We start from the raw sequence: 18,536 nt of genomic DNA on the forward strand, positions 1-18,536 counted from the left end.
CACCATCTCCTGGAGTTCACTCAGACCCACCTCCATCGAGTCCGTGATGCCATCCAGCCATCTCATCCTCTGTCGTCCCCTTCTCCTTCTGCCCCCAATCTCTCCCAGCATCAGAGTCTTTTCCAATGAGTCAACTCTTCACATGAGGTGGCCAAAGTACTGGAGCTTCAGCTTTAGCATCAGTGTCCTTCCAAAGAAATCCCAGGGTTGATCTCCTTCAGAATGGACTGGTTGGATCTCCTTGTAGTCCAAGGGACTCTCAAGAGTATTCTCCAACACCACAGTTCAAAAGCATCAATTCTTCGGCGCTCAGCCTTCTTCACAGTCCAACTCTCACAGCCATACATGACCACAGGAAAAACCATAGCCTTGACTAGACGGACCTTAGTCGACAAAGTAACGTCTCCGCTTTTGAATATGCTATCTAGGTTGGTCATAACTTTTCTTCCAAGGAGTAAGCGTCTTTTAATTTCATGGCTGCAGTCATCATCCACAGTGATTTTGGAGCCCAAAAAATAAAGTCTGACACTGTTTCTACTGTTTCCCCATCTATTTGCCATGAAGTGTTTGGACCGGATGCCATGATCTTCGTTTTCTGAATTTTGAGCTTTAAGCCAACTTTCTCACTGTCCTCTTTCACTTTCATCAAGAGGCTTTTTAGCTCCTCTTCACTTTCTGCCATAAGGGTGGTGTCATCTGCTTATCTGAGGTTATTGATATTTCTCCCGGCAATCTTGATTCCAGCTTGTGTTTCTTCCAGTCCAGCGTTTCTCATGATGTACTCTGCATGTAAGTTAAGTAAGCAGGGTGACAATATACAGCCTTGACGTACTCCTTTTCCTATTTGAAACCAGTCTGTTGTTCCATGTCCAGTTCTAACTGTTGCTTCCTGACCTGCATACAGATTTCTCATGAGGCAGGTCAGGTGGTCTGGTATTCTCATCTCTTTCAGAATTTTCCACACATATGGTATACGTGGCTGATTTATGTTCATATATGGGAGAAACCAACACAATATTGTAAAGCAATTATCCTCCAATTAGAAATAAATTAAAAATAATAAAGTTCTGATCCCATCCATCTCTCAAAACCTCTCAGTAACTTTCAATTATCTTTTCCTCAGGTGGTTCTTACACTGGCACTTAGCATTCCTGCTTAACCAGTCTTTTTTACTTTTTAGTATCCCAGAATGTTTTATTCTCTCTCCTCAGGCCTTTAAAATGTGGCTCCTTTTACCTCAAATAACTGCCCTATTTAACTCCTTTCTCCTTCCCAAGTCAACTGAAATATTACTTCTGTGGAAAAGAGGTTTCTTCTTGTTCCCTGTGCCCAACAGACTGTGAGAATCCTGAAAAGAAGTCCTAAGACTGTTTTTGTTCTTTGCTGTCTTCCCAGTTCCGAGAACTGTGCACAGCATTTAGCATGGGCTATGTAAATGTATGAAAGATTGAAGAATGTGGGATTTCCCTGGTAGTCCAGCAGCTAAGAGACAGTGCTCCCAAGGCAGGGGGTCCTGGATTTGATCCCTACAACTGGATCCTACAGGCTGCAATTAAGAGTTCACATGTTGCAACTAAGAAAAAAAAATATCCTGAAGGTCACAACGAAGATCAAAGATCTCACGTGCAGCAACTAAGACCCAGCAAAGCCAAATTAACTAAAAAATTAAAAAAAAATTTTTTTTAAACAATAAGGAACACAGGGAAAAGCTAGGATATATCACCTCTCACTAACTGTTGCATAGTCCAAGCTTTAAGACTTAATAACTGCATATTTAAGTGAACTGGGTTCTGTTCTATTAGGAGGATCAGAAAATAAGAGACACTGACAATAAATTAGTTGGTGTTTTATTGGCTGTTAACACTGAGGTGTAACTTCACGCTACTGTTCACTTCTGGGTCCTGACAAAGAATCCTATTTTCTGCTAAGCCTTCCCTGCCTTTTCATTTTTTCCATACACGAGGATAAGGGAAAGCTTTTAAGAACATGCAATCTTAAAATGCAAATCATTAACAAATATGGAGAACAATGAAAAAGAAACACTTAACCCCTTCCTGATCCCTGGTTGGGGAACAAAGATCTTGCATGCCACATGGTGTAGCACGCCCCCCTAAAAAAGCTAAAACACATTATAGACATCAGGATATAAAGAATGAGTGTTATTACCTTCAATTTGGGAATCTTGTAAGGAGATACATGTATCCATACAATGCAAACAATGCTCACAACTCCTCTACCTAACATCACCCTCAAAGTCACAGCAGAAGATCAGTCTCATTCTGTTTACAACCAGAATGACCTCTAAAATGCTTACTGGATTTGGTCCTGAATGACTTTCGGTTGTTTCAAAACTTCAAAAACATCTTCAGAGTAGGGAGATTTCTGATCACAAAGGATATTTCAAAGAATGGGCTACTAGTTCTGAACGTCATTCCAAAGCAAAGTCTCAAGCATTTTGCTTGTTCTTGGAAAAAGCTTGTATATGACATTCTTTCAAATGCATAAATTCCATTTTAAGAAAAAAAATCAGAGTGCTTTATAGTCAGCCAGTTATCTTCAAAGGCAACAAGGCAGATGTCACAGCTCCGCCTGCTGTGCACTGGGGCACTCTTCCGGTTTCTCTCCTCTAGAGCACCTTGTGGCAGGAAAGCTGCATTAGGTCACTGACAAGATTTAGAGCAATATCTGCTAGGTTGTTTCTGTAACTGAAGCTTGAGCAGTTTTCGAGCTGGTGAAGGATCTAACTGTTGAGTGCTTCTCTTCCCTGCAGAGAAAAGGAACCAAAAAATACATTTCAACTGAATTCAAATACCACTGTTGAAAACTTACTGTGTGAATACTGTGCCAGACCCTGAAGGGTATTCGAAGGACAACTTAAGAGCGCATCTGCCCTCAAGGAGATGGCTCTCTGGTAGGAAAGCCAGCTGCAACTACAACCACAATACAATCTGATGGGGACTTCCCCAGTGATCCAGTGACTAAGAATCTGTGCTCCAGTGCAGGGGGCCTGGTTCAATCCCTAGTCAAGAGAACCATATCACAAATGCAACAGAGTTCACAGCCTGCAACTAAAGATCCCACATGTTGCGACTAACACCCAGCACAGCCAAATAAATAAATATTATTTTTTTTTTAAGTAATGTCAGTGTCACTTGGTAGATTCTTGAAGAATGAAAAGAGAAAAAAGGCAATGGATAGATATTTCTTGTCCTGGATCTACCCAAACAATACAGTTTGTCAGTTAGTGGAGATTTAATTCTCAGTCTACTGTACTCCTGTCTAAAAATTTCCAATTAACTTTGAGTACCCACAATAGAAACTGTTATTGTGAGGGGGAAATAAAAGTCACCAGATACAGGCCTTACCCTTGGAAGCCTTTGTACCCACACAATGCAAACAATGCTCACAACTCCTCTACCTAAAATCACCCTCAAAGTCACAGGAGAAAATCAGTCTCATTCCCTTTACAATCCGAATGACCCCTAAAATGTTTTGAAGGGCAGTGTACATCCGAAGGGCCATTAGATATAAAACAGTGCAAGCTCTGGTCCCCTTAATACAGGCTTACCGAGCTGTACTGACACCTCCCGGAGGCACTGGGTACTTTCGGCCATAAAGGCATGCAGCTGCTTCACGGATCCTTGCAGTTCGTCCATCTGCAGACAACAGACAACTGTGAACTGGAAGGGTGCACGGCTTCTGCATAGCTCCTCAAACACACCAGGCGAGCTCCTGCTCAGGAGCTTTGCTTTTGCTGCTCTTTCAACCTGGAATGCTTATGCCAGACATTTTGTTTGCCCTTTCACATCCATACTCACCCCTCTCCACACTGCTTTAACTCCTGAGCACACTGACCTGCACAACCTCAACAGCATCCCAGGTCCTCTGGCTTCTGGGTGGGCTTGACCAAGAGGAAGCCAAGTAGGAGCTGAATGAGCTCAGGGTATTTCTATCTGGGCCTGCTCCTGGAAGGGTCATCTGGAGTTACTAGTGTCTCTCAACTGAAGACCATGGCTCTTTCAGAGCAGCCCACCATACAACTCCCTGCCAGGTACCACAGTAACTGTTTCACCCTCCAGCTGAGGAGTAGGAACAGCTCAGCTGCCTCTTAGCCCCAGATCACTTCACTTCACTTTTGAATAACTGATACCCACATCTTTATACTCAGCCCCTTTGTAAACAGACTCTCCTTACCCTATATCAAATGCCACCTGCTTCCTGTTCATATTGGGCTGACCAAAAAGTTCATTTGGGTCTTTGTAAGTTCTTATATGACCTGAACAAACTTTTTGGCCAGCCTAATACTTGGATTGAGGGACTTCCCTGGTGGCCCAGTAGATAAGACTCGGTACTTCCAATTCATGAGGTACAGGTTCAATCCCTGGTCAGGGAACTAAGATCCCACATACTGTGTGGTGCAACCAAAATAAAAGTAACAGAAACAAATAAAAAAGTCCAACTTGAAACCTCATGCCTTAAGTTTAAGATGGTATTTTGGCCAAAAAAAAAAAAAAAATTGGGGTTGACATTCTTTAAAATGTCCTCATGGCTCACTTTCCCATTTCTTTCAAGTCTTTATTAAGGTGGTACCTAGGAAGGGCCTTCAATCCCTCTATATAGCAAACTGAAGCGCTCCTAACACATTCTCTTCCTCCACCTGACTTAATAGCGTTTATCACCATTTACTTGTTTCTTTTCTTTCATTGTCTCTCCATGTTTCCTCAAGGTAGAGTTGAATATACTTATCTAATTACACATGTTCTCCAGCTCTTTTAACAAGGATGGGAAGGTATCAAAGCTGGATAACTCAGCCAAAGAAACACGACCCAACTCACCACCAACTCCATACAATCAAAGACTTTGGTCTGGTTCTGCAGTATCTTCTGGTAGTCAGGTTTTGTATTAAGGACTTCACTCTGGGAAGACCCGACATACATTCTAGGTTCCACTTCAACTTCAGTATTTTTGGTTTCAGCTGATCCTCTAAAAACAAAATAAAACAAAAAAGCTTTCAAATAATTTTCTGTGGGAAAATAGCAGAGATTTACCTAGGGAAAACACTTCCTAAAAGGCTTTACTAACCTGAATTAATATTCTTCCACCCCATGGTGAGCATAGGCTCTCTTAACAACAGGAGATTCTGAGATAATTATCCAGTGTTAATATTTTTATACCTCTGGACTCCAGGAAATGCTAGAAGGTTAGTTGACTCCATCTAACATTAAGGTCCATTTACAAAAAGGACTAGTCCTGGGGTAGAGTCTGAAGTTAACGTCTATGATCTTCTACCAAAAAGATGTTGGCCCACTTCAATTATCTAAAATAACTCAATATAATGGAGAGTTTATGAAAACTGCTGATGACTCTTCAGACATAACAAACCAATGAGGTAGGTAGTAATATTATCCCATTTTCAAATGAGGAACTTCAGATTAAGTGGACTGCCCACGGTCACTAAACTAAGGAGCAGTTAGGATTTGAACAGAGACAGTCTGCTTCCAGAAGCTTTCCTGTTAATATAAACTATGGCCCGTCAAAAGTGTTTATTCTGAAACTGCCATCTTATGCATTATTGGTCTTCATACATAGAGCATTTAAAGGGTGAAGAAAGTAATAGGTATCAATGCTTGGATTAGGGAAGCTTCTCATACTGTGCTCAAGGTGCCTCTCTACTAGGAGGCCACTTTCGCAATTACTATTTTAGCTAATGTTTTATAGTTGTGTTTCTAGCTAAGGTTCTGTTTGGGGAAAAAAAGCTTAAAATCACTGGTTTGGACAGTAAAATGAAGCCAAAATCTAGCACTTTCCCATTTTATTATGCCTTCAAGACCCAAAGATTGTCTCTCTCCTGTAGACCCACTTCCATCACCTCTTTCACCCCTGTGTCTCCATGAGGGCCCTGGCTGTGGTTCCCTCCCACAGTCGCAGCTTTTCAAAGGCCATGTGCTCTCTGAAGTCCCTTGATACTGTTCCTAGACCAGCCCCAGGTTGCCAGGTACAGGGCAGAGACATGCCTGTCTCCCCCAGAATGTGGAACAGCAGCCAAGGGCACAGAACAGAGGCAGTTCTGTTCTTTGACTGAAAATAGTGATAACTCTTCCTTCCCAGCCCCCTCACTCTCCCTTTTCAGTCACACTGTTCATATATACTCTACAGAGATTTGATGAGTTGACTGGCCTGTAAGACTGGATTCAGCATTCAATTTGTGCTAACAGAACTGAAATCCAATCAAAAATCACAAGGTAAAACCTTCCTATTTCCTGTCATAGATCTAACCTTGATAGGATCTCTTCAGCCTCTTCCTGGTAGCGCAGCAAGAGCTGATCCCAACTCTGACGTTCTAAAGAAAACCTACAGAAGCAGGAAAAAATTCAGTTAACTTTTGATCATCTCATTCTGAATCACTCAGGGCAACCATACATTAGGTGTCTACTCTGATTCTAAGATGTGAATAAAAAGGTCATTAAAAAATAAAAAAGATTAGAAAGCAGGACCAAGTCAGAGAATATCAACTTAATCAAATCAAACATGAGTCTTTACATCAAATCCACATCCTTAGTCTCTAGACTCCATTCTATGAAACTGGCCATCGATACAGTCCATAAACCACTCCAGTGCCTTTGCCTGAGAAATCCCATGGTCAGAGAAGGCTAGTGGGCTACAGTCCATGGGGTCAAAAAAAAAAGAGTCGGACACAACTTAGTGACAAAACGACAACAGTTCATAAAATCCCAGTGTGCAGCTTTCTAATACTGACACCCTGAAAAGGATGTTTACTAGTCATTTTTCCTGGGTTATTTCCCCCAGACAAATTTAGAATTTCCCAACAAAAGTTCACTCATTTTTACTTACTTTGTTATATATTCCTTCATCTCAGCCACTGATGTTTCCAGAGCCAAATCTGATACTCTTCTAGAAGAGACACGATTATGAGATTAACAGAAATCTTCCAAGAGTGTTTGCTTTTAGTATTGGACGTCTCACATCATTTTAACAGCAATAAAATATGTTCAGAATTTATCTTTCAACGAATATTTAGTCTTGGACTCGAATTCACTTTTGCACTAGGTATTAGCTTTCTCACTGGGCTCTTCATTGTCTGTTTCCTTCATCAACTTGAATTCACATGTGAACCAATTAACCTCTCTTCAAATATTCCTTTTGTATTTTTCGTTTCTTAAAAATTCTGTGACTCTCCACTACATTCAGAAGAAAGGCCAAAACTCCTTAACCTGGCACTTAAGGTTCTCTGTGTTCTGGCTCTGTCCAGCTCATTATCTTTGATTCCTACTGTTACCCTTTATCTATTCTATCCATATAATGCCACTCAGTCTCAAAATATCTGCCGGTTTCAATCTCCAAAGTTTGTTTCCACCATTTTTTTTTATATAGCCTCTTGCCTTCCCACTAATCAAAACCTTAATAGCTTTTTCATACAACTGTCTTTGCACTTAAGTTGAAGTGCACTTTGCACTCAGTTGGATATGTTCTACTAAAACCAACAGCTTGGCTAGTAGGGCGAATGATTCTAATGGAAAAGCAGGAGGCGATGAAAATGCCAAAATTTTGCAGATGTACTTGGTACTCTACCTGGCAAAGGCAAATCAGCTGTGTCACCTTTTATGTTTTTCTATCAAAGCCTGTGACAAACAGCCTGTATCACCTCTAGCAGCAATACAGCAGTCTGTGGTTTAAATACACTGCGTTAAAAGGGAAGCAATGTCGAGCTAACATAATGTTCATTTCCTGAAGAGCAATGTTAATACTAAGGATCTATGGAAAGGCAGACCTCTGTGAAGTTGAAAGTGTAAGATCAAGTCACGTAATTTGTTGCAGGATGGGGAGAGGGCTAGGTGTTGCCCCTGCTGAGGGACTACCAGTTTCAGGGGAAGAAGTTGGGGGCGGGTAGCGGTGGCGGCTGTAAACGTTCTCTTAATATTCTTGCTGGCCAACAGCTAAAAACATGACTTTATCTACAACTGGCATGGCTAGCAAAAATATGAATGCTTTTCGTCTTATCTTCACATATTTGGTTCCTCCTCACCATCCAGGTCTTACAGGTCTCAGTGCAAACGGCAAATCATTAGAGGACTTCTCTGAACACTCTAGCTTAAGTTGCCCACTGCTTCAAGTCACTATCATATTACCTGCCCAATTAGATTATCACTGAAATCATTCAGATTATAATCTGAAGTCATTATTTTCTAAGTAATTTGACTGTCTCTCTTACTACAATGAATAAGAAGAAAAATCTTGTTTGATTATTTATCACTATATCTCCAGCTTCCAGAAGAGCATGGTACATAGAAGATGCTGGATAAATGTTTGATAAGTGAATGAACAACTGTCTAATTAAGTCTTATTTCTCCAAAGAAGCCATACGGATTGCCTGCCGACAGGCATGTGAAGATGCTCAACATTACTGTTAGAGAAATGCAGTCAAAACTATAATGAGGGGCTTCCCTGATGTTTCGTGGTAAAGAATCCACCTGCCAATGCAGGAGACATGGGTTCAATCCCTGATCCAGGAATATCCTACATGCCTCGGAGCAACTAAGCCCAGGCGCCACAACTACTGAGCCTATGCTACAGAGCCTGAGAACCGAAACTAATAAGCCCACGCACTGCAACTTCTGAAGCCTGTGCACCCGGAGCCTGTGCTCTGCAACAAGAGTGGCCACCACCACGAGAAGCCCATGTACAGTGGCTAGAGAGTAGCCCCTGCTCACTGCAACTAGAGAAAAAAATCACGCAGCAACAAAGACACAGCACAGCCAAACATTAAGTAAATAAGCAAATAAAATTATATGTAAAAACTACAATGAGGTATCACCTTATACCCATCAGAAACAGCCATCGTGAAAAAGTCTACAAATAATAAATGCTGGACAGTGTGTAGAAAAAATGGAAACCTTCCTAACACTGTTGTTGGAAGGGTAAACTGGTGCAGACACTATGGAAAACACTAAGAAAGTTCCTTAAAAAAGTAAAAATAGACTTACCATAGGACCCAGCAACCTAACTACTGGGCATGTATTCGGAAAAGACAAGAACTAATTCAAAAAGATGATGCTCTGAAAGTGCTCACTCAATATGTCAGCAAATTTGGAAAACTCAGCAGTGGCCACAGGACTAGAAAAGGTCAGTTTTCATTCCAATCTCAAAGAAAGGCAATGCCAAAGAATGCTCAAATTACTGCACAATTGCACTCCTCCCACATGCTAGTAAAGTAACGCTCAAAATTCTCTAAGCCAGGCTTCAACAATACGTGAACCATGAACTTCCAGATGTTCAAGCTGGTTTTCGAAAAGGCCTAGGAACCAGAGATCAAATTGCCAACATCCACTGGATTATCGAAAAAGCAAGCGAGCATCAGAAAAACATCTATTTCTGCTTTATTGACTATGCCAAAGCCTTTGACTGTGCGGGTCACAATAAACTGTGGAAAATTCTGAAAGAGATGGGAATACCAGACCACCTGACCTGCCTCTTCAGAAACCTGTATGAAAGTCAGGAAGCAACAGTTAGAACTCGACATGGAACAACAGACTGGTTCCAAATAGGAAAATGAGTACGTCAAGGCTATATATTGTCACCCTGCTTGTTTAACTTATATGCAGAGTACATCATGAGAAACACTGGGCTGGAGGAAGCACAAGCTGGAATCAAGATTGCTGGGAGAAATATCAATAACCTCAGATACGCAGATGACACCACCCTTATAGCAGAAAGTGAAGAACTAAAGAGCCTCTTGATGAAAGTGAAAGAGTAGAGTGAAAAAGTTGGCTTAAAGCTCAACATTCAGAAAACGAAGATCATGGCATCCGGTCCCATCATTTCATGGCAAATAGATGGGGAAACAGTGGAAAGTGGCTGACTTTATTTTGGGGGGCTCCAAAATCACTGCAGATGGTGACTGCAGCCATGAAATTAAAAGACGCTTACTCCTTGGAGGAAAGTTAAGACTAACCTAGACAGCATATTAAAAAGCAGAGACATTACTTTGTCAATTCCAGTAGTCACATATGGATGTGAGAGTTGGACTATAAAGAAGGCTGAGCCCCAAAGAATTGATGCTTTTGAACTGTGGTGTTGGAGAAGACTCTTGAGAGTCTCTTGGACTGCAAGGAGATCCAACCAGTCCATCCTAAAGGAGATCAGTCCTGGGTGTTCATTGGAAGGACTGATGTTGAAGCTAAAAATTCAATACTTTGGCCACCTAATATGAAGAGCTGACTCATTTGTTAAGACTCTGATGCTGGGAAAGACTGAGGGCAGGAGGAGAAGGGGACGACAGAGGATGAGACGGTTAGATGGCATCACTGACTCAATGGACATGGGTTTGGGTAGACTCCGGCAGTTGGTGATGGATAGGGAGGCCTGGCGTGCTGTGGTTCATGGGGTCACAAATTGTCGGACACGACTGAATGACTGAACTGAATTAAAAAAGATACATGTACCCCAACATTCACAGCAGCACTATTTACAATAGCCAAGACATAGAAGCAACCTAAATGTCCATCAACAGATGAACAGATAAAAGATGTGATGTATGTGTGTACAAACACACACAGAGGAATATTACTCAGCCATAAAACAGAACAAAATAATGCCATTTGCAGCAACATGGATGGACCTAGATAGAGATTATACTAACAGATTAAGTCAGACAAAGAAAGACAAATTCCATATATCACTTATTTGTGGGATCTAAAATATGATACAAATATGAACTGAAGTATACACAAACACACACATATAACTGAATTACTCTGATGTACACTAGAAATTAACACAACACTATAAATTAACTATACTTCAATGTAAAAAGTTAAAAAATAAAAAGTTCTTATTCAACTATAATTTTGGAGAGAAAGGGAACTGTTCTTACCCTTCTGAATCTTCAAAACATTTTTGTAGTGTTCCATTACTTTCCAATCTGTCTGCAAAATGTTTCAACTCTTCAGAAAGGGAAGACACTACAGAGAATAAAATTATGTTATAAAAAAAAAGAGAATACTTTTCACAGTGAGCTGCTGACAAAGATGTAATATACGTATGGTGGTCTCAGCTCTAGGGCCACCTGTTACATTCTGGCCCTCTCACCCATTCAAAAAAGTGATATAAACATGCGGGAAGATTTTACCTTTTTTCTTTGGGTAGGTACAGATAAAATGGAAGACAACTCTTTATAACATTTATAATAGTGTTTTTCACACAACTGACGAAGCAGCAGGTTAAAAGATGTATTAGAAAAATGTATCTGCATTGACAATTCACTCTTTCAAGAGATCTGATCTGCTGGCATTAGGTGAAAAAACTTATTACAGAAGTCAGAAATGCTAGCAGCAAATTAAAAAATGATGGGCATAAGGTAAAAACAGGTCTCTGCTTAAAGAGTTCACAATTATATTCAGGTGAGGAATGCAGACGGGAAAAGATATGTTAAATAGCTATCAAAATAAACCTGGACATGTCTAACCTAATTACAGCAATAGTGCAGTTCTGAGATAAACAGCTTTAACTGGCAAGTAAGTCTGACTTCATGTATTTTCTAGGTCTTTTATTTCTGGCCTGGATGATTGCATAATTACATTGTAAGGAGAATAGCTACTTCCTAGAAAGCTGAAAATTGACTCCCAGGGAAGAATATTTGTAACTTATGTCACAGACAAAAGCTAATTTCCTTAACACAAAGAGTGTCCGCAAAATTCCAGGCAAGAGTGCTGGAGTGGACTGCCATTTCCTTCTCCAAGGGATCTTCCCAACCCAGGAACTGAACCCAGGTCTCCCGCATTGGAGGCAGACATGTTACCATCTGAGCCACCAGGGAAGCCCATAAAAGAGGCAATATCTCAATTTTAAGAAATGAACAAAGGATATGGAGAGACAATACACAGAATATAAAGTACAAATGGCTCTCCTCTAAAAATACGAAAAAATATTATCCTCTTCAAAAGAAAAAGAAGTGAGGTGAAGTGAGGTGAAGTGAAGTGAAGTCGCTCAGTCGTGTCCGACTCTTTTCGACTCCATGGACTGTAGCCTACCAAGCTCCTCTGTCCATGGGATTTTCCAGGCAGTAGTACTAGAGTGGGTTGCCATTTCCTTCTCCAGGAAAGAAAAAGAAACACAGATTAAAACCCCCAAAAGACCTTTAAATAATACCTACCAAGTAATAAAAAAATCTAAACTTTTAGTTACAGTATATTTATACTAGTTAATTCTAATATATCTTATTTTTACTTGAATATGTGCTAAGAGGCTTGTATAAAAAGGTATTCATTATCCATTCACTGTAACAACAAAAGACTGACAACAAACCTAAAAGCCCATCAATAAAGAACCATTTAAATGAAATATGGTACATTTATAAAATAGAGCATCATGTAGCTGCTAAAATATCAAGACAGCTTTATCAGTGTGATAAAGAACTATCTGCAAGATAAATTAAGGTTTTAAAAAACAACAAACAAGATTAAGAACAGTGTGTAGAGAGGATTATTCATTTGATTTTAAGGTATAAATGTTTAGAAATGCAATAAATTTGCAAAGATACCCAAGAAGCTGGTGGCCATGGTTGCCTCTGGGAGGAGAGGAGCTGAGACTGGGGGTCATGGGGCAAGAGAGGCTTACTTTTAGACCTTCTAAACTTCATAAGCACATATTCGTATCTTTTTTAATGAAGTTCCCCCCAAAATTGGAGGAGGCCTGGTTGTGTAAGGTAGCAGCTCCTGTAAGTAGCGACCCCGAGAGAGAGGTTTCATCCAACCCTAAAAGAAGGTACAGACCAAGGTCAAAGCTCGAGTGTCTGGTCTTAGCAACTTACCTTTGGCTCTGAAACTTTCAAGACTGAAGCCCTCAGTTCCCCTTAGGAAAGGCTCAAGTTTCTGAACAGAGAACTAAATAAAGAAAAGCATTTTCAGTACAACAACTAAGATTTGCCAGGCCAATTCTGAATTCATGTAATCTTAGGACATTTAATAAATGTAAGTAAGCATGATTTAATTCTACACCTAAGATTTTTCATATAAACAAAACAAGAAAATAAAAAGGTAAGGAAAAAATTATTTGTTCCTAGACTACGTGATGTGATTTTTGATTCAGGGGAAAAAATGGTCATTTAATTCACAAAAATGACTTGCTTATCTACACTGATGCAATCACCAGTTAGTCATATAATTCCAATTTAGAGAGCAGCCAGATCTCAAATGTCTGCTTAAACTTAGGTATGACCTCCACCCACCTTAAAGTCCCATCATTTGCTGCTAATGAGCAAAATATACTAGACAGGGGAACTCTCTTAACTGCTCAGTTAGCCACAGCAGCATCAATGGCACTGGTAGAGCCTGATCCAGAAACAAAACTTCTGGGATTAAATCTGGCTTTTAAATTAATCTCACTACAGAGAAACACCTTTTACTCTTTACTGATTAATCACACAGTCCTGACGTGTCTTTGAGGATGTCACAGTAACAGTTTAAAACAAAAAAGGAAAGAAAAAGAAAACACTCCCAATCCTGAGACTTGACTCTCACCTGGAAACTGGAAAGGAGGAGAGAGCTCAGCCGTTTGCTTTCTGTTAGGTCGACACTGATGGATCTGCAGAGCTCTAACATACAATATTACCATATTCAAAGAGCTGGACACTTATACAGTTAGCAAAGCGAAAAACAAAAAAACCTGAAAAATTCCCTCCCTCTTGATGCAGCCTAACTTAAGGTAAGAAAACCCAAGCAGTCTTCTCTAATCTGTCTTCTTACATCTAATTTGTTCAAGATCACCAGAGAATGAAATTTACCTATCTGTGCATCCTAAATTTAAAGAGTTAAAAGAACCTTTCATGTATTACCTTAAAATCGTCTTGCTAAATAAAACAGATTAAAATAAATAATTTAACTTCTCTTTGTGTTTTACATTCACCATTTGAAGAAAGGAGATGGGAATATTTCAGAATTTTTGTGATAGCCATTGCAGTGTGCTTTAAATAGTGTCTTAAGACTCTTCCTATAAACTATGAGTTCCACTTTACAGATGGGGAAACTGAAGCTCAGAGGGGGGATGCTTGTTTGAAGCCAGAGACAATAACATTAATAGTAAATTCGTTGAACATAGACTATCTAAAAAGAATTTTATTAAATTCTAACCTTCACCCTCACTTGAGGCAAGTGATTTATTAGCCTAACCATTTAACAAAGGTTAGATGCTGGGCAACTTGCCCAAGGTCACACAGTGCATCAGCCTGAACTAAACAGGCACTTTATGTAATTATGCCACTGAATCCTCAAACAGCTATCAATAAAAGATGTAGATACTGCTTTTCCCAATTATGTCCATTTAAAAACATCAATTCTTATACAGCAAAGGAAATTTGCTTTGAGAATTAGGAGAGATACATGTCTTTTAGCCCTCCAGTCTCAGCTGGCGGTTTTTAAGTTCTTTTGCGCCCTCTCTTGATTACTTCTTCTCACTTTTAGTCATGAAAAATAAGATACCTTTGCCTATAACCAAAGAAACCTGGGAAGTGGCCGGGAATAACCAGAAAATAACAAATCCTATATGTCAGTAATTTTTTATTACACAGAATTTTAGGTCCACATGCTCTGGAAAATAGATGAACATAATTAGGGTAACCTTAGGAAACTGAAATTTCTTGGCACATCAGTGGAGGAAGTATACAAGCATAACCATGGTAGCAATTTTCTGATATGCTACATGGCTGTTTTTAGGTAGATTTCCTTCTAAACATCAGACCTTCAGGAAGTGAAGTAATATCTTTAATCATGATAACTTAAAACGAGCTATATTTATTTATTATGTGCTAAGTACTATGTTATATATCAACTCATTTAATTCTCAGTCTTGTAAAATAGGTATTATTTCACCCCATTTACTGATGAGGACCGTAAAGCAAAGAAGGTTAAATTGTTCAAGGTCACACAGCTAGTTAAGTTCTTCCTGAAATGTGCTACTTTCCACATTAAATCTTGTACTTCAGTGCTTCCTGAGATGCTATTATATAATAATTTACACAAAATCATATTCAAATACACCATGTCTCAAAACTAGGTTTTCACCCTAGATATTTTTATGGGTTCTTCCATCTGAGATATTTTCAGTTATAAAACCTAAAATCAGGTAGCAACCCATCCACCTTCTATTCTACTTTAGGATACGAGAAAGAAAGCCAGAGGAAATCTTTACTTCTAGCCAATGTGAATGCTGAACATTCACTTAGCAAAGGTGAATGCTGAACAACTGTAAATCAGATTTTCTGTCCATGGTATAGATTACAATGGGTAGCTAATAACATGATAGAAACAGCAGTGATACTGAATACTTACTAGGTGTTTGACATCAGTACTTATAATCTGAGAATACTCCTACAGATGAGGAAACTGAAGCTCAGAGAGGTGAAGTCATCTGTTCAGTCACATAGCTAGTAAGTAGCCAAGTCAAGCCTAACTTCCTGCCATACCTCGCTGCCTCTTATCTGAGCTGGAGCTCCAGTCTTATGCACATAGCACCCCACCTGTGATGCCCTGATGAAAGGGAGGCAGTGACTTCCGCCGGTTTGTGTCCTTCATACTTGCTCGCCGCCAGGACTGCCTCCTGTCTTGATGACAAGCAGACTGCTCTGGGGACAAATGAAGGGACCTGGATTCAAGTTCTTCCTGGTGGCTGAGATCACCACTTTCCCCTTTTCGGGGGCTACGGCCAAGGTGGATTCGGTCCTTTGAAACACGTTCAGTCATCTTCTGGGAGGTGGACGATTTATTACACACTTCCACAGGGTTGGGATCTGATTCCAGTTGATGATCATGAGTCTTAGATGCCACTGGTTCCTCTCCTAGCACTTGTTATAAAAAAGTCAAAATACAGAATCAAACCCATCACAACTAAGAATCTGTGCAAAAAAAGTGGCAAAAGGAAACATATGCCCCAGGTCATGGAAACATTGAGGAAGCATCTCTGCAAATACATAAATAAGTGATTTCAAATCCACCAAGAGCCAGGGAGGTATTTAGGTAAAGCTCATGAACCTAAACCCAAGGCAAGAAGGTACCGAACTTCACAACAATACTCACCTTCTACTATCTCCGGTCTAGAAGTCATCCTGAGGTGAGAACCCTGAAACAGGAAAATGAAGTAATCTGTTCTCCACATTTCAGTCCCAGTCTTGCTGGGGCTTTACTCCCCCAGAATCAGCCTTGTGTTTTCTCGTCTCTTTGAACCGCCCCTTTTTGCCCCATGAAATTCTACCTGCCTGACAAGGCCCAGCCCAACCTCCCTTCCACATCTCTTCCACAGGACATCGGCAGGGCTCATCACCTCCTGTTCTGAATTTCTACAGAATTTATCACTAGAAATAATCTTATCTTCCTTAACATATACCCCTCTTAGTTCCCAATTATTTTGTGTTTAACAAGGGCTTAACTGCATAACTCAATCAATGGCATTATGACCTACATGGTCTTCAAAACATGAACTTTACTTATTAATTCTGCAGATTTAAAGCCCTGTCCATTCTACTTCCAATGATCCCTAAAACTCTTCCAACTTCCAGCTATCTATTTAGTTCAGATCTCATAGTTTCTATCCCTCTTCCCCACTTCCCCCAAGAATCGAACAGCCGCCCCACGAGCTTTTCCTACATGCAGCATTGTTCCTCTCCAATCCATTCATTCTTTATTTTTTTTGAGCAGCGTGTGGGATTTTAGTTTCCCAGCCAGGGACTGAACTCTGGCCCTTGCAGTGAAAGCTCGGAGTCCTAACCACTGGTCTGCTGGGTAATTCCCTCCAATCCATTCTTTAGACAGCAGCAGATTCCTCCAGTATACTGAACACCTTCCAGAAGCTAGTCCTAACTAGTACCTACTCCTGCTTTCTCCTGCTACTCCCATTCCAGGCACCACTTTTTTTTTAAGTTTCTGTTTTGTTTTTAATTGTGCTGAAACATGCACAATATAAAACATACCATCTTAATCATTTTTAAGTGTACAGTTCAGTGACATTAAGTACATCTACATTGCTGGCTACCATCACCACCATCCACCCAGAAAACTCTTCACTTTCCACGCACCACTTCTGAATCTTTGTACACATTGCCTTATAACTTATTCTTCCTTCCAATCGAGCTCAAGTGTGAGGCTTTCATGCCACGTCTCTTTGGCAGAGTTGGCAGCTCCACCCCTGGGCCTCCCTGGCACTGGTTGTAAAGTCTGTTTACATGTCTCCCGGGGCCAGACTGTCTTTCTTTCTTTTCTTTTTTATTTTATTTTATTTTTTTTACAGACTGTATTTCTAGTGCCTGTCACAGACAAGTAACTGACTGGAAAAGGGCAGGGACACGACCAAGCCTCTCCCTCCACCACCAGTAAAAATCCATACGGGGTGGGGGGAGTGCTTAGTAAAGAAAAATAAATATATGTGAAGGGACAACGTGGAAAAAGTAAGAGAATAACGAGACGTAGTAGGATCAAGGATCTAAATCACCACAGTTATGGCTGTATCATTCAGATGAAAGTCTGGTTACTTAACAGCAACCACTGACACCTTTTAAGGGCTCATTACATGCCAGGACCTGTGTCTGTATGGAAAAACTGTATGTGCATTACTGCGCCATTTAATCATTGCCACAGCTCTGGAAGTACCATCAACAGTTTCACGCCGCAGTTAGTCGAACTGAGATTCAGAGGGGCTAAAAAAAACACCCAAATTTGTTAGGCAGCCAGCCTGGAGAAGAGGGAAATTCGAAGCCTGGCCTGTGTGACCCACCTCCACCCCGCTTTCAACCTTCCACCAACAGTGACGTCTAGACCACGGGCTCTGCAAACAGGTCCCGAGCGAGAGGCGCCGCTGGCCCCCGGGTCTCCTCTTACCCGGTTTCGGGGGTGACGACGGGCAGGCAGGGTGTGGGCTGAGTCGAGTTGTCTGACCCCAAAGAGGCTGGTGCGGGGGTGAGGGAGGCCTCGTCCGGGAACAGGCCTGAGACTTTTTCACCTCAGAGAGACGCCTGTCCAACCCAGAGCCTCCGTCTCCGAAACACAAGGCCGCAGGTGACTCTCTCCGAGACACCAGGTTACCCCTGGACGCGCTGCACCAAGTCCGCTGCTCCTTCCAACTCTAGGACCGCTACATTACCTTCCGGCAGCGCCAGAGCCGCCCCTTAGAAAACTCCCGCCGCCTAACGACGCATGCGCGGGCGGTGGGCTCCCGGTCTCGCGCCTGCGCACAACGCCGCTTCCGCGAGGCGCATGCGCAAACCGATGTTGGAGACTTGGCGGCCCCGCCCGGTTTGTACAAGTTCTTCCCCGCCGAATATTGGCTAAGTTACCACCTTCCCAACGACGGCACGCCCAAGGGGCCCCTGACTAGGTACCATTACATCGTCGTATTCTTTGCGCCTGACATGCCCAGAACCTTTCCAAGATGAGGGAGCAGAGGCCCAGAAAGGTACTTGCCAAAGGAATTCATTAGCGAGTGGGCAGTGATGCCCTGTCCGGTCGCTAGGCCACAATCCCTCTCTCCATTTGTCT

General features: G+C 41.2%; 1 protein-coding gene across 8 annotated transcripts; it reads right to left on the reverse strand.

Moving 5' to 3' along the window:
• Nucleotides 1-1,825: 1,825 nt before the first annotated feature.
• DSN1 (DSN1 component of MIS12 kinetochore complex) lies at nucleotides 1,826-18,254 on the reverse strand. Of its 8 annotated transcripts, none has more exons than XM_069548511.1 (11): nucleotides 17,880-18,254; nucleotides 16,086-16,128; nucleotides 15,530-15,853; nucleotides 13,536-13,609; nucleotides 12,827-12,899; nucleotides 10,892-10,979; nucleotides 6,853-6,909; nucleotides 6,277-6,351; nucleotides 4,836-4,983; nucleotides 3,569-3,656; nucleotides 1,826-2,764 (listed from the first exon to the last, which is right to left on the reverse strand). In XM_069548511.1, the coding sequence occupies exons 2-11, from the start codon at nucleotides 16,111-16,113 to the stop codon at nucleotides 2,661-2,663; spliced, it is 1,059 nt and encodes a 352-aa protein (XP_069404612.1). In that variant the 5' UTR covers nucleotides 16,114-16,128; nucleotides 17,880-18,254; the 3' UTR covers nucleotides 1,826-2,660. The 8 variants fall into 8 exon arrangements, with proteins under 8 accessions (XP_069404612.1, XP_069404611.1, XP_069404614.1 ...); XM_069548510.1 differs by having other exon boundaries at nucleotides 6,853-6,912; XM_069548513.1 differs by having other exon boundaries at nucleotides 6,853-6,912; nucleotides 15,530-15,634; nucleotides 17,880-18,245.
• Between the last annotated feature and the right edge of the window lie 282 nt (nucleotides 18,255-18,536).

The sequence above is a fragment of the Ovis canadensis genome, chromosome 13 (assembly GCF_042477335.2).
Source record: "Ovis canadensis isolate MfBH-ARS-UI-01 breed Bighorn chromosome 13, ARS-UI_OviCan_v2, whole genome shotgun sequence".
Classification (NCBI taxonomy): domain Eukaryota; kingdom Metazoa; phylum Chordata; class Mammalia; order Artiodactyla; family Bovidae; genus Ovis; species Ovis canadensis.

Bases quoted from the DNA above. Each gene is read 5' to 3' on its own strand.
- DSN1 (XM_069548508.1), bottom strand. From the start codon at position 16,164: ATGTGGAGAACAGATTACTTCATTTTCCTGTTTCAGGGTTCTCACCTC. The intron at 13,610-15,529 runs GTGGGGTGCTAT...ATTGTATGTTAG, and splicing joins CTTTCATCAGGGCATCACAG to AGCTCTGCAGATCCATCAGT. The intron at 3,657-4,835 runs GTGAGTTGGGTC...TGTTGTCTGCAG, and splicing joins TTGATTGTATGGAGTTGGTG to ATGGACGAACTGCAAGGATC.